The sequence below is a fragment of the Nansenia antarctica genome (genome assembly GCF_963989245.1).
Source record: "Nansenia antarctica genome assembly, chromosome: 6".
Lineage (NCBI taxonomy): Eukaryota > Metazoa > Chordata > Actinopteri > Argentiniformes > Microstomatidae > Nansenia > Nansenia antarctica.
The window spans coordinates 55016291-55030915 of record NC_137676.1 but is presented as its reverse complement, the minus strand read 5'-3'; the positions used below and the strand labels follow the sequence as shown (position 1 = coordinate 55030915).

General features: G+C 47.7%; 1 protein-coding gene across 1 annotated transcript in view; it reads left to right on the top strand.

Annotated features, from left to right (window-relative positions):
* Window positions 1-14158, top strand: part of papss1 (3'-phosphoadenosine 5'-phosphosulfate synthase 1) — a gene marked incomplete at its 3' end in the record, with an annotated part of 29760 nt that extends 15602 nt beyond the window's left edge. The window contains exons 9-12 of the mRNA XM_080533405.1: window positions 3999-4134; window positions 4585-4853; window positions 6545-6774; window positions 14020-14158. Coding sequence (XP_080389531.1) covers window positions 3999-4134; window positions 4585-4853; window positions 6545-6774; window positions 14020-14158 — 774 coding nt within the window. The remainder of the gene's footprint in view (window positions 1-3998; window positions 4135-4584; window positions 4854-6544; window positions 6775-14019) is intronic.
* Between the last annotated feature and the right edge of the window lie 467 nt (window positions 14159-14625).

Below are 14625 nucleotides of genomic sequence, written 5' to 3'. Positions count from 1 at the left end.
CCCGGTGTCTTGTGTGGAACGCGCACAGCGGGAGCTGGGATGCTGACAGTGTGTGTGTGTGTGTGTGTGTGTGTGTGTGTGTGTGTGTGTGTGTGTGTGTGTGTGATCAATCCGGGGTCTGGCGCTCTCACGTTCAGACGCTGCGGTTTCTTCCTGGACCCGGGTCAGTCCTCGGTCCTGGAGTGGAGTCTTGTGATATGGGTTCCTCCTCCGTGGAACATGTTTGTCAGGAGCGGCCTTAACATGAGCCCCGCGAAACCATCGCTGACAGCTCTGTCTGGAATGATGTGGCCCGCCCCGCTGCATTCTGGGTACTTCCAGAAGACCTGTCGGTCTTTTCCTTCATCTGCTCTCTCCCCCTGTCAACACTGTGTGTGTGTGTGTGTGTGTGTGTGTGTATGTGTGTGTGTGTATGTGTGTGTGTTCAGCTTGCTATGATTAAGGTGCCTCATTCAAAGTGTGTGTGTGTGTGTGTGTGTGTGTGTGTGTGTGTGTGTGTGTACACGTGTGTGTGTACATGTGTGTGTGTGTGTGTGTGTCTGTCTGTACACGTGTGTGTGTGTATGTACATGTGTGTGTGTGTGTGTGTGTGTGTCTGTACACATGTGTGTGTGTGTGTGTGTGTACATGTGTGTGTGTTCGGCGTGTGTGTGTGTGTGTGCGTGTGTGTGTGTGTGTGTACGGTGTCTTTAACTCCCAGTGCTGCAGCAGGTCTGTCAACACACCCCTCAGCTTCCATGTGTCCTTATCTGGTCCTGCCAGTGTTCCATGTTACGTTTATGTGGTAAACCCCCTGGTCCTGTCGGAAACTGTGGTGAGGCCAGTGTGTGTGTGTGTGTGTGTGTGTGTGTGTGTGTGTGTGTCTCTGAGTGTGTCTGTGTCTCTGAGTGCGTGTGTGCCTCTGCATGTGTGTCTCTGTGTGTGTCTCTGTGTGTGTCTCTGTGTGTGTCGCTGTGTGTGTGTCTCTGTGCGTGTCTCTGTGTGTGTGTGTGTGTGTCTCTGTGTGTGTGTGTGTGTGTCTCTGCGTGTGTGTGTCTCTCTGTGTGTGTGTGTGTCTCTGCGTGTGTATCTCTGCATGTGTGTCTCTGTGTGTGTCTATGTGTTTCTCTGCGTGTGTGTGTCTCTGTGTGTGTCTCTGTGTGTGTGTGTGTGTGCGTTCGTCTGTGCGTGTGTATCCTCCTAAATGTAGTGTTAGTTCCCCTTCCCTCTGAGCGAGGGGGATAACAGCCGTGCTTCTAGCATGTTCCATCGTGGTATGTAAAGAACAGAAGAAGAAAAAAAAGCGAAAGTCTGACTCGGTCTCAACCTCTCTGTTGCTACCTCCAAAGTCAGGGCTATCCATCATCTTTATGTCTGATCTGAGGCCAGTGTGGAGCTAGCTGTGGATTAGGCACGGTACTGTGTGAAAGAACAATTCACACACCCGAAAAAGCCACATCCATCTCCTCGTTTGGCTCTTAGCGGTTATCGATAACACAGAAAAAGTCCTTCTGCTTCTGCTTACTGTCAGAGAGAACAGGACCGCTTGGTGGTAAATAGATTATACTGTAGAAAGTGCAGATTACGTAGCCCGACCACAAAGACACGGGGCCATGAAATTGAAGACACAGCCCGCCCGCCTGCCCGTCCGCCCGCCCGCCCGCCCTCCCTCATACAGTTAAATCCATAGAATGAAACGCTAGAACCAAACCGTTTTTGTTCAGTAGCTTTTCACTGTAAGACACTGTAGACTGTTATCTACCTGCTGTCTCTTAATAGTTAGTAATACTAATATTCTCCAAAAACACTCATTCACCTTGCCATATGCCTAGTCAACCTGGTCTCACACGGCAGACTCCAAACGTCGAATTCCGACGTGTAGCTCGCAGGGGTGCGCCTGCTATGTGCGCCTGTCGGGGCTTCTCTCGGGATTATTCCATTTTTAATTGCACTTGCATTAATTAGTTAGGCCACATTTAGGGTTAGGGTTAAGGTTAGGGTTGGGGTTAGGGTTAAGGTTAGGGTTGGGGTTAGGGTTACGGTTAGGGTTAGGGTTAGGGTTAAGGTTAGGGTTAGGGTAACCCTAACCCTCTCCGTTGGTTGTATCTCAAAATGTGGCCTAACTAATTAATGCAAATGCAATTCAAAATGGAATAATCCCGAGAGAAGCCCCGACAGGCGCACATAACAGGCGCACCCCTGCGCTTTCAAACGAGCGAACGTCGGAATTCGACGTTTGGATGCGATGGAAAACGTCGAATTCTGACGTCTGCCGTGTGAGACCAGGCTGGCCTAGTCCATATGCACCCGTGGCTATATACACTCACTGAGCACTTTATTAGGAACACCTGTACACCTTGTCATTCTTTCAGGTGTAATGGAATGTTTTCTTAGCACACCCGTTAATACCCATCAATCATCACTTGAATGCCACAGCCTATTTGAGTATTGTTGCTGACCACGTGCATCCCTTCATGGCCACAATGTACCCATCTTCTAATGGCTACCGACATGATAACGCACCTTGTCACAAAGCAAAAGTCGTCTCAAACTGGTTTCACGAACGTGACAATGAGTTCAGTGTTCTTCAGTGGCCTTCCCAGTCACCAGATCTGAATCCAATTGACACCAATCGACACCTTTGGGATGTGGTAGAATTGACAAGATTCACAGCTTGCAACCCGAAAAAAAATCGGCATTGATCGGAAATTGCGTGATGCAATCATGTCAACATGGACCAGAATCTCAAAAGGAATGTTTCCAACATCTTGTGGAATCAACACCACGAATAACTGAGGCTCTCATGCAAAGGGAGGCCCTACCCCAGTATTAGTATAGTGTTCCTAATAAAGCGTTAAATGAGGGTACATACACGTGGCTAGAGTTGTTTATGGTAGCTTTACTGTATAAATTCAACAGTGAAGTGCTGTTCCAATTCAGCCCAGCGGTTCCAGCGATGTCAACCCCCAGACTCTATAAATGCCATGGAGGAGGGAGACAAGAGTTATGGCCTGAAACAATAGCTGGCTTCGCGTGGCTTTAGAGCCACTTTGGGGACATTAGAATCATCTTGTCAGGGGGAAAATTGACTCTGCTGCGGTCATGAGCTCATCATGGTGTCTTTTTAGATATTGTGTAACACACGCACGCACGGCCCCGCATACGCACACACTCACACACACACACACACACACAAACACACACACTGGGACTTATTTTGTCTGCTCGAATCCTTGAAGACATGAAGTGAATGAAGTTGAATGGAAAAGGGGAACGGGGGGGGGGGGGGGGGGGGGGGGGTTGAAGGGGGGCGGGGGGGGCGATGCACAGCGACTGTTAGTGATTTGCCCCTCTTCCCAGCGTGTCCGTGCGGGACTCGGGCCGTAATGAGCGTCGTTAAGCGGCCGCAACGGCACCGTCGGGGCCTCGAAGGAGGCCACTTGTACTCTTCTCAATTGTTCAGTTCCGTTCTCCGACCCCGCCCCCCCCCCCCCCCACACACACACACACACCCCTCCCCAGACACTCGATGTCAACCTAGAAGGATCGGGGGACTGGTAGAAGTTTTCGATTGGTAAACGCCCCTCTCACCCCCCAGACCCTCTTGATACCCCGGTTGGGTTTCCCCCCCCCCCCCCTGTCGCTTAAGATTTACCCAGCTCACCCGTCCAGCTCACCCGTCCTTTCAGATCAAAAGGAGTACCTAGGGGGGGGGGTAGTAGGGTTGCCATTAGGCCGTTAAATTCCCTAGGGAGCGTAGGCCGGGGATGAAACCCCTCCATCCATCCTCTCTCCGTTCTTGTGCTCTCCGATCCGGTTCCGGTTTGAGTTATTAGGATCCACACACGTCAGTTTCTCTTCCTGGGGGGGGGGGTCTACACTGTTGTTGCCATGACAACAAGGTAGTAGGGTAGAGGTGGGGGGGGGGGGGGGTCATTTTAGGCCACTCCAGGGTCATATTGGAGGAGGTTCTATTCTAGCATGGTACTGACGGTCCAGGTGTGTCTCCTGGTGTCCAGATGGTGATGGAGAGCGGAGACTGGCTGGTGGGTGGGGACCTGCAGGTGCTGGACAAGATCACCTGGGACGATGGGCTGGACCAGTACCGCCTCACGCCCACCGAGCTGAAACAGAAGTTTAAGGAGATGAACGCAGGTATGAGGGGCAGGGGGAGGCGGCGGCAAGTGGCGAGTGTCTGTTGTGTTGGTCATGAGTATACTGGGTGCATGTCCCAGTTGACAGTTGGAGGAGGGACAGAACTGAAAGATTGTTTGGAGAGAGTTCAGTTCTCTTACTACCTCTTTGACTCTAAGTGACTGATCTCTCTCTCTATCTATCTATTTATATATCTATCTATTTATCTATCTATCTCTCTGTCTCTGTCTCTCTCTATTTATTTATCTATCTCTCTCTCTGTCTCTCTGTCTCTCTCTCTATTTATCTATCTATTTTTCTCTCTCTCTCTCTCTCTCATTCTATCCCTATCTGTCTGTCTGTCTGTGTCTGTCTATCCATCTCTCTATCTCTCTCTCTCTTTCTCTCACTCACACACCTCCCTCCACACACTCTCTCTCTTTCTCTCACACCTCCCTCCTCCACCCATAGACGCGGTGTTCGCCTTCCAGCTGCGTAACCCGGTCCACAACGGCCACGCCCTCCTGATGCAGGACACCCACAAGCGTCTGCTGGAGCGGGGCTACCGGCGGCCCGTCCTGCTGCTCCACCCCCTGGGGGGCTGGACCAAGGACGACGACGTGCCCCTCGCCTGGCGCATGAGGCAGCACGCCGCCGTGCTGGAGGAGGGCGTGCTCAAGCCCGACAATACCATCGTGGCCATCTTCCCCTCGCCCATGATGTACGCCGGACCCACTGAGGTAAGCAGGAAGACGGAGGCAGGGGGTGGGGGGTGGGGGGAGGGGATATCAGGGGGTTGTTTCTAGTGGTCTAGTGGATAGTCAGTTCGTGAGCTTAGAATTATACGGTTCTATCTCCGTTTAGGGTAGTTCAGAGATATTGAGCGTCATCGTTTTTACATTCCATTATGTTTTGTGAGATGGAACCTTTGTATTTGATTAATTACTAACAAAAAAAATAATTAATTAATAAATTAATAAACACCTAATGGATCAGATTATGTAAAAAACTCTATTTTGACAAAAATGGAGACAGAACCTTATAATTCTAACGTCACGAGTTGGACTGGTGATCAGAAAGGTCTTGAGTTCAAATATCCCACCTGGGGAACACCACCGCTAGTGTGCTCTTGACTAAGGCTCTTAGCCCCTAAGTCACTCCAAGGAGACTGTCCCTGTGATCTCTGATTGTTCAGTCGCTTTGGATAAAAGCGTCTGCTTAAATGGTTTGAATGTAAATGTTTCGTGACGATGTCCAAGTCGCCTCGAGAGAAAATGTAAACCGACCTGAAATGCTTCCGAGAAATGAGGGGGGTGGGGGGCAGCTGGAAAGAATCACAGGGTTAGTCCGTGATTTGGTAAACAAATCACCTTTTTCGGAGAGATGTGATTGTACATAGCTGTGTTGAGCTCTGCTCCCTTTTAAGTGCCTCATCCACGGTTGTGGTCTCAAATCATTGAGACCAGACCGAGTTCTGGTCCGGTGGCAACCAGGAGGCCTGGAAGGAAAAAAATCTCCCATCAGGCAGTGGGAGCCACGCCATACTTCATAACTGTAGCTGCCCCTGGGTGTCCATCTCGATACACACTGCCCCCCCCCCCCACCCAACCTGGCAAGCAGCTATCATAATATAATACTCTGCTACTCTCACTCGAGAATACCTACGAGATCACAGATGACCTTTGGCGTGTTCTGACACACCGGCCCTCCAATCTGGCAACCAGCTAACAAAACAATTGTCTCTTCCAACTTTTGTAGGCCTAATGCCCGGGAAGTTGAACTGTTGTTATTAACATATTCTGTTCTTTTAATGTCAGCCAATGGGACTTAGACCAGACTTTTAGATTGACTTTAATACACTTTTTTTTTTTTTTTGGGTTCTTGGAAGGAGTTTACGGTGGTGAAATATGTCAAAACAGTTGAGGAAGTGTTCTTGTTTTTGTTGTTTGCTTAAGTCATTCGAAACGTCCACCCCGAGTTCGAGTTATTGTCGTTTCTGTAAATGTGTGGTAAGAAAAACAGTCGGAGTATTGTCTGTTGTCAGAATATGATGTGTTTTGGGGATTTGTTCGACCTTCATTTTAAGCTCTATTACAGTAATGGACTGTTTATTGTTGAGGAAAGTGCTTTGCTATATAATTACAGCAGTTATCCAGTCGTATTTTTGCCTATTTGGTGATTTCTTTCCGCTCCCTATACGTGATTGCAAATCTGTCAAGGTAATCAAATTCTGTTTGTCCTTCCACCTCACCTCTCCCCACAACACGCCTTCCACTTCCTGATTTCTCAATTCTCCCGACGCTGCCCGACCACCAAACCCACTTCCTCCCGTCTCCCTTTTCCAACCGAAATGTTCAAAGTAAAAAAAAAGTGAGCATGTTATGTTTTTCCATGTTCAATGACCAGAGAGCCCTTTTCCCATGATGCACAGGTGCAGTGGCACTGCCGAGCCAGAATGGTGGCCGGGGCCAACTTCTACATCGTAGGTCGCGACCCCGCGGGCATGCCCCACCCCGACACAGGGAAGGACCTCTACGAGCCCACGCACGGGGCCAAGGTCCTCACCATGGCGCCAGGCCTCATCTCCCTGGAGATCGTGCCCTTCAAGGTGGCGGCGTACAACAAGGTGAAGAAGGCCATGGACTTCTACGACCCCAATAAGTAAGTGTCCACTCTCCCTGTCATTCTCTTCTTTTGGTTTCCTCTCATAAATCCTTGAGGACTTTGCTGTGTGTGATTTGTAGAGGGTGATGTTACACACTAATATACGTATATGTATCAGTTTATCAAAAAAAAAGAAAGAAGGAAGCTGATACTCTGTCTTGGCATGACTTCGTTCGAGGTTTTGAAGGATAATTGCGTTGTCATGGTGATGAATAAGTGAACTGTTCTCACCGAAGCAGCTTTAGCCTCACTTTATCTGTACTGTACTATGGCTCTAAACGACTGCATTCTATGCCTTCTATGTATACTATACTACACTCACTGTTACTGAACACTTTATTAGGAACATCTTGTATACCTTCTCATTCATTCAGGTGGTGTAATGGTGTGGGGAATGTTTTCTTCTGGGGGCCCACTTTTTAAAACTGACAAACCATTGCGACTCAAATCACAAAGTCATGAGAAGAGAGCGAATTTGCATAAATTAACGTTCCTGACCATTTTTCCTGCCATTTCCGCATCACCTTACATTATCTTGAATAGGTAAACCAGCCATTTCAAAGAGATATATGTTTGAGAAATCACAACTTTGTGATTTAACATGTTAAATACTTTAGAAATGAGACCAAACAAATGCATTTAGGTGGCGTTAACAGGCTACCTCTATTGTTTTTATTTCCATCAGTAAAACAAACAGAATGTACGCTAGCCTTTCATACAAGGTTCAATGTTATAAGTACAATTATCAGAACAATACGAACATTCAAAAAGACTTGTTGATCGTTTTTGGAAATGCTCATACCTATTTCCACATCTGGTCTGTTCTTCGTCAAATCTCATTAGGGACATGATGTGCTGTTTACCTGGCTACTGTAATAGGTGGGCATGCTTGCTTTTTAGTATTGCATTGCAGTCCGCTGTACAAGAGGAGAGTGTTTTTATTTTTGTGAGAACAGAAAAGCCACGTCGCACTTGTGGACCATGTGGTTGTGAAAAGGATGAGTAGCAAAATGCTTGCTTTACTTAAGCTATTCAGATGAGATGCTTATCCAGAATGAAGATACGGTCATGCATTCATGTCTTCTTTTCACCGAAGTGCGATCACTTCTCAAGCTGGAACAGTTCTGTTTCTCCAGTTAGTCCCAGTTCCAGCAATGACGCTGGGGCTTTTTTGAAACGTCATATCTCTCCGTTGGATAATAGCGATCAAAATGATCGATGAGTGCAACTAGGTGTGTCTGAATAAATCCGGTCAGATGTTTCACAGCTGTGTCAGTGGCATCATGTTCTTCAATGTGCTGTAACACAGTGGGATATATGTCCAGGCTTGGGTTTGGGCCCCCGGAGTCCTGCACGCCACAGCTTCGGGGGACTTTTGGAAAGCGAGCACATGTTTCCAATTTTCGGAAAGAAATTGTTGTGCTTTCCCTCACGACGTGCTGTCCTCGCGACAAGGCGATCATCAGTGTGCCCATCAACAAATCGTCAAAGGGGGGGGGGGGGACTTCTTTTCCAGGAGGAAAGCATGAATTTCATTTCTCCGTTCAGAAAGTCTTCAGCTCTTTGGAGAGCCGATGCCCTTCTGTATGAAACAGTAAGTGGAACGGTCTGGCTCCCATCTCAGTGCACACAGCTGATCAAAAGGTGATAGTTGAGTGCGCTGCCTTTAATAAAGTTCACAACGCGGATAACTTATTTCAGCGCTTCAGTCAAGAATGCCAACGCCCGTCGACGAACGGAAAACAATGATTCCACACCATGTCCTTACCAGCTGCCTCTCCTTGATTCTTTTCACACTCTGTTGTTTCTGCCAATCATATTTAGTATTTTAATGTATTCTTTTTATCTTTTATTTAACCCAGGAGGTCTCTTGAGATTTAAAATCTCTTTTTCGAGGGAGACCTGGCCAAGATACAAGGTTACAAAACTGGAGAATAAAGCACAATAAAAACAGAGAAGGGCAACAAGAGTTATTTAGAGAAATATTTGTGGCCCCGCCACTTGTTATGCCTTTACAGTTGCCCCAGTCCAGCCCGCACTTTGTAACCACGTAGTTGCTCAGTACACACAATATGTGTTCACCTGTCATTCCAGGAAGCAACATATCTGACTGATATGATATGATATCTGACTGATATGATATGATATCTGACTGATATGAATATTGAGTGAGATTTAAATTAACTTGTTTTTGTTTTGTGTTGTTAGGTTGTATACCTGTACTTACCACAATGTTTTTATTATATTTTTGTATTTGTATTTGTTATGTGTTTGGACCCCAGGAAGAGTAGTCTCACCTTGGTGTAGACTAAGGGGGATCCACAATAAACAATAAACAATAGCAAGTCCTCCACAAATTCATTTTCCCCACACATACCTTGTGTAAAATCACATACCTTACGTAAAACCATCCAATCGTACACATCTGTGCCCTCATCGTGCCAGGTTGAGAAACCCACCTCCTGCCTTTAGTCTTCAGATAAGCTGCTCCTCCTCCTGGTTCTCTCTTCTTAGTAGGAGGCTCTCCACCTGATCCTCTCCATCTCGACCCTTCGACCCTTCCATCTGTGCCGTCAGTGGGTTGAATGTGACCGTTAGCTGGCTTCCCTCGGGGCCCACCCGCTGTGCCGACGGACCACGATGCTGACAGTTTTCCCACATGTACCGTCTTCACACATGTACTGTAACAGAGAAGCGGAGAGCATTCACATGCAGGGAGGGCTGTCGGCACAGCGGTCCGTCTGCATATTGATGCGGCACCCTTCCCTCGCGGGCGGTAGGTAGTTTGTCTAGCTAACGTTAGCTGTCTGGTCTTTAGCCGGGTCTTTCTTTTTTATTAGTCTTTCTTTTTATTAGCCAAGCATCCATTTTTTTGTGGCTGGCTGCAGAATCTGGCTGAATCCTGCCGGACACCGTGAGTGTGCCTAGACCCTGCGCCTAGAGCAAAAATACAAAATTCCAACAATTGACTGACAAGTTCATTGCATGGCAATAAATCACACACAAATAAAGTGTGGTAGGAAACCCACGATGTGGCTCAGAGGTGTACTGCAGATATACATGTTAAATAAAAGACGATGGAAGAAATTCAGCAAATTGATTTGGTGACCCAAATCAATCTTTAGGAGACACTGCAATAGAACACCTTTGGGATATGGTAGAACAGGATTCACAGCTTGAAAGTGAATCCTGCTTGAAAGGAATTGCGAGATGCAGTCTTCATCATGGACCAGAATCTCATAGGAATGTTTCCAACATCTTGTGGAATCAACGCCTCGAAGAACGGAGGCTGTTTTGAGAGCAAAGGGAGGCCCTACCCAGTATTAGTATAGTGTTCCTAATAGGAGTGGAAGAAGTGTTTAGTGAGTATAGGTTATAAACGGTAAATGGACTGCACTTATATAGCGCCTTTATCCAAAGCACTTTACAACGGCCTCTCATTCACCCGTTCACACACACATTCACACACCAATGGCAGCTACCATGCAAGGCGCCGGGCCCGTTCATTGGGAGCAATTTGGGGTTCAGTGTCTTGCCCAAGGACACCTCGACACGTGGACAGGAAGCCAGGGATCGAAACCGCTGACCTTGCGATCACTAGACTCCCTGCTCTACGTCCTGAGCCACGTCCTCCCCTACAGCTACAGTATACGCCTCGGGTTGACACCACAGACCAGGTTTTACTGTTGAGGCAGGCTAAAGTTAGCTCTGGTTGCTGGTAAGGGGGTTTTGCCAGCCTGTAAACGTTAGTATGCAGCCTACCCGATGCTACTAATTGATCATTCATTAGGCTTCTCCAGTCTAACCTCCCTCCTCCTTCCTTGCGTGTTTTTCTTTACTTTATTCTTATCTACGGTGGGACGCCGGAGCCAAGAATAACAGGAACTTGTGTGTTTTTTTTCTGCTTTCTTATGCTCTTACAACGTTTTGTGGCTTTCTCCGAGCTTTGAAGTCGGTCGGAAATCACAGAGAACTGCTATTAATTAAAGTCTGCATCAGGAGACTGTGGACGATGACTAACACAAATCATGCAGCTCTCGCTGCGTTTTGGGATTTGATACTGCCCCCGCTATCAAGTTTTTCAAGCAACATTATAGAGTCATGTTTGGCATTTAATGTTTAGCATTTAATGTTTTTGTGATGACAAAAACATGAAAATCGGAATGATCAAAGGACTTGACTTGTTTTTCCATGACGCATGTTTTTTGAAAAAAGGTATTTGATGTTGACGGGGTTCAATACAACACTGTGTATTTCCAAGAAATTCGGAAGAATTCCATGAATATGACTACAGGACGAAAAAAAAAGAACACAAGACACATCTGTGAGGAAATATTTCCCCCACTCACCTACTTTAGGTTCACCTAACCATGGGATTAAGAAATGGAGCTTACTTCCTTCCTGACTTTCGGAGGCACAGGAATCGCCTGTCACAGAGTAACAACCGTTGTTGCTTCAAGTGAGTGTGTGTGTGTGTGTGTGTGTGTGTGTGTGTGTGTGTGTATGTGTATGTGTGTGTGTGTGTGTGTGTGTAATACTACTTAGTACGAATCCTCCTCTTCTAAACAAACCTCTTCTAGCTCTGAAATCAGTACAGTGCCGTCTGGAGACCCGACCACATCATACACAAGATATCTTCTATAGCCAGCCAAATAATTGCTCGTAATTAATGTCACAATGGCGTTATGTAACAGTGAATCAAGTAGTTTTTTCGGTGGAAATTATACTGTTTTTTAATATGAAACCTGAAGCGCAGGGCTGTCAGAGAGAGACCTAGCAGCACCACAGCAGCGTTCCCCGTTCCCACCCTGTCAGCGCTGGGCCGGCGGTAGGGAGAGAGGGAAGCGGAGCAGAGGGTAACGCTCATTCGGAATTTCAAAGGCTCCGGTTGGCGCCTCCCGAAATTTATGGCATTCCGTCTGCTCTTGGGGCCGCTCCTCTCTTTGCACATTTGCTCGGGCCTTGCCAAAGTTGAGACGAATATGGATGCTTGGCCTAATTGCCAGCGATCCCCCTGAAACTCACTCTCACTCTCTCTCTCTCTCTCTCTCTCTCTCTCTCTCTCTCTCTCCCTCTCTCTCTCTCTCCTTCTCTCTCTAAAGTGTAATGGCTCAAATCAACTCAAGCTGTTCTCTCTCTTTTGACCGCATATTAAGTGTCCTCGACGGAGTTCGCTTCGCTTTCTCTCCATCTCTGCCCTTTCCCCCCTCTTATTGGAAGAACCGGTCCTCCTCTTCTCTCACTATCACAGCTTCTTCGTCATGGTGTTTCGGACCGCGAAATGGAGATGGAGGGTAAGTGGACAGGTTCACTTGATAGCGGTTCAAGAATGTCTCCTTCCCACAGCGGGACGTAAAACAGGCCCTGAAGGTGTTAGAACGGCAAAAATAAAACGCACACCTCGAAGCCATAAATCTCGGCAAATAAGACATCTCAAACAGTCTGATTATCCAAGAGGCTGACAGCAATTTATTTGGCGAGAAGTAGGTGAAGATGTATTGAACGCGGGCCAGTGCCCCTGTCAGGAGGGGGAGGCTATCCATTACTTCCTGTGGAACGGAGAGATGGCCTGTTGTCTGGGAGGTGTAAAAACAGGAGCCCAGTTGCTGACACCCGGGCAGGCCCACTGCTCTCTGCCACCTGCCAGCCAACCAGCCAACCAGCCAGCCAACCAGCCAGCCAAGTAGCCAGCCAGCCAACCAGCCAGCCAGCCAACCAAGCATCCAGCCAACCAGCCAGCCAAGTAGCCAACCAGCCAGCCAACCAGCCAGCCAACCAGCCAGCCAAGTAGCCAGCCAGCCAACCAGCCAGCCAACCAGCCAAGTAGCCAGCCAGCCAACCAAGCATCCAGCCAGCCAACCAAGCAGCCAGCCAACCAGCCATGTAGCCAGCCAGCCAGCCAACCAAGCAGCCAGCCAGCCAACCAGCCAAGTAGCCAGCCAGCCAACCAAGCAGCCAGCCAGCGAGCCAACCAGCCATGTAGCCAGCCAAGCAGCCAGCCAGCCAGCCTGCCATGTTTGTATGAACAGAGGCAAACACATTTAACAATGGCTAGTAGATAGAAGAGGAATCATTTAAAGCAGCCAGTCAGTCTGCAGATCAACCACACTAGAGATCTAGCCTTAAGGGTCAGTAGGGCAGGCTTTTGATCCTGCCCAGCTCTAGCACACTGGAGTAGAGTTGGCCTCCACCTGGATTTTTTTAAAGGACCGGGTGAAACCAGAGAGAGTGGCTAAATGTTCTGCCCGCCACAACACATACTACAACACCATACCTCAGGAAGGAGGTTGACACCAAGTAAATTAAATTAATAAAAGAATCGGCGCGATATTACGTCATTGCCTCCCGAATTGTTTCAATTCCTCTTGCCTCCCCCACAACAGCAGGTTACCAGAGAACCCTCCTTCTGCTTCTTAGAGAAACCCACGATACGGTTTCATCTGTAGGGGGGCCCAACGGCGCAAATCTATACGAAATGCTCGGATAGCACAGAACCCCCACCACATGACAGCAAACCACCGAGAAACCAAACCGCGTTTGACAAATGTGATTACCAGGAGGGCTGTGATTACCACAACGTGGGGTTGTGACAGTGGTGGCGAAGCAGGAATGTTGCTTTGTATTTCCAAGAATTTATTTTTCTACCCCCCCCCCGCGCACGCACGCACGCGGGCGCCTGTGTCGTCTAAATGAATCAATATCTAATCACTAATGAACATGTATTCCCTACCTACCCATAATGTGGGAGCCGTCGGAGATTGGATTTATGTATTTAGACGGCTCCGTAGTCGCTGGAATGTTTGCTTTTCGGGTTTCCGACTAATTGGCTGTGTTCATCAGACGTTTTTTTTACGCCGGAGTTTATTTTGGAACCGTTTTGTTTAGAGGCGGAAAAGTGTAGCAGAAGGTTTGGATTTGATGGCTCTGTTGTTTAGTTTTCAGTGTCTCTTTTGTTGTTGTTTTTCTCTCTCTCCATCCTCTGCTACCTTGAGACACAAACACACACACACACACACACACACACACACACACACACACACACACACACACACATATATATATATACATCCTTTTTTTGTCTATGCTCTCATTTCAAGCATATGAACTGAATTTCCCTCCAGGAGATGATCTCTCCCGCCCCACTTTTTCAGTCACGCACATGTTCTCCCACCTGCGCTCTGTTAGTTTATGACTCCATCCGTCTCCCTGAAGCCTAACGACTGGCTTCTTTCTTATTTCCAGCAAACAGGACTTTGACTTCATCTCGGGGACGCGCATGCGTAAGATGGCTCGCGAGGGACAGAACCCACCCGAAGGCTTCATGGCGCCGAAGGCCTGGACTGTACTGAAGGAGTACTACAAGTCTCTGGAGAAGGCCTGAGTCACGATCAGACTACGACAGCAACATCGGCAGACACGGCGACTCCAAGCGGTTATAAAGATGTGACACTGGGACCACTCAACGGTTAACGCTCTTCATCCCCACGCACCGTGGCTCACCTCTGGACGTTGCCTTCAAATGCACACACATACTCCTCCTCTCTCTCTCTCTCTCTCTCTCTCTCCCTCCCCCTCCCTCTCTCCCTCTCGTAAAGATACTGTCACTGGTCTTTGTCTGACGACACTGAGTGCTGTGCATTATTTAACTCACCATAGGAATTTGGTTTCTCAAAAATGTGCAATGTCCTGTATTTTCAAGAATGAAATGGGTTAGGGTCAACAGATCAAACTGGGAAATTGTATTTTCTTTTAGAGGATTATGCAATATGAATTGCTTATTAATCGCTGAAACTAAATGTATAAAGTTATAGACCTTGTTAATGATTGTTTATGAAACTGTTACTGCGC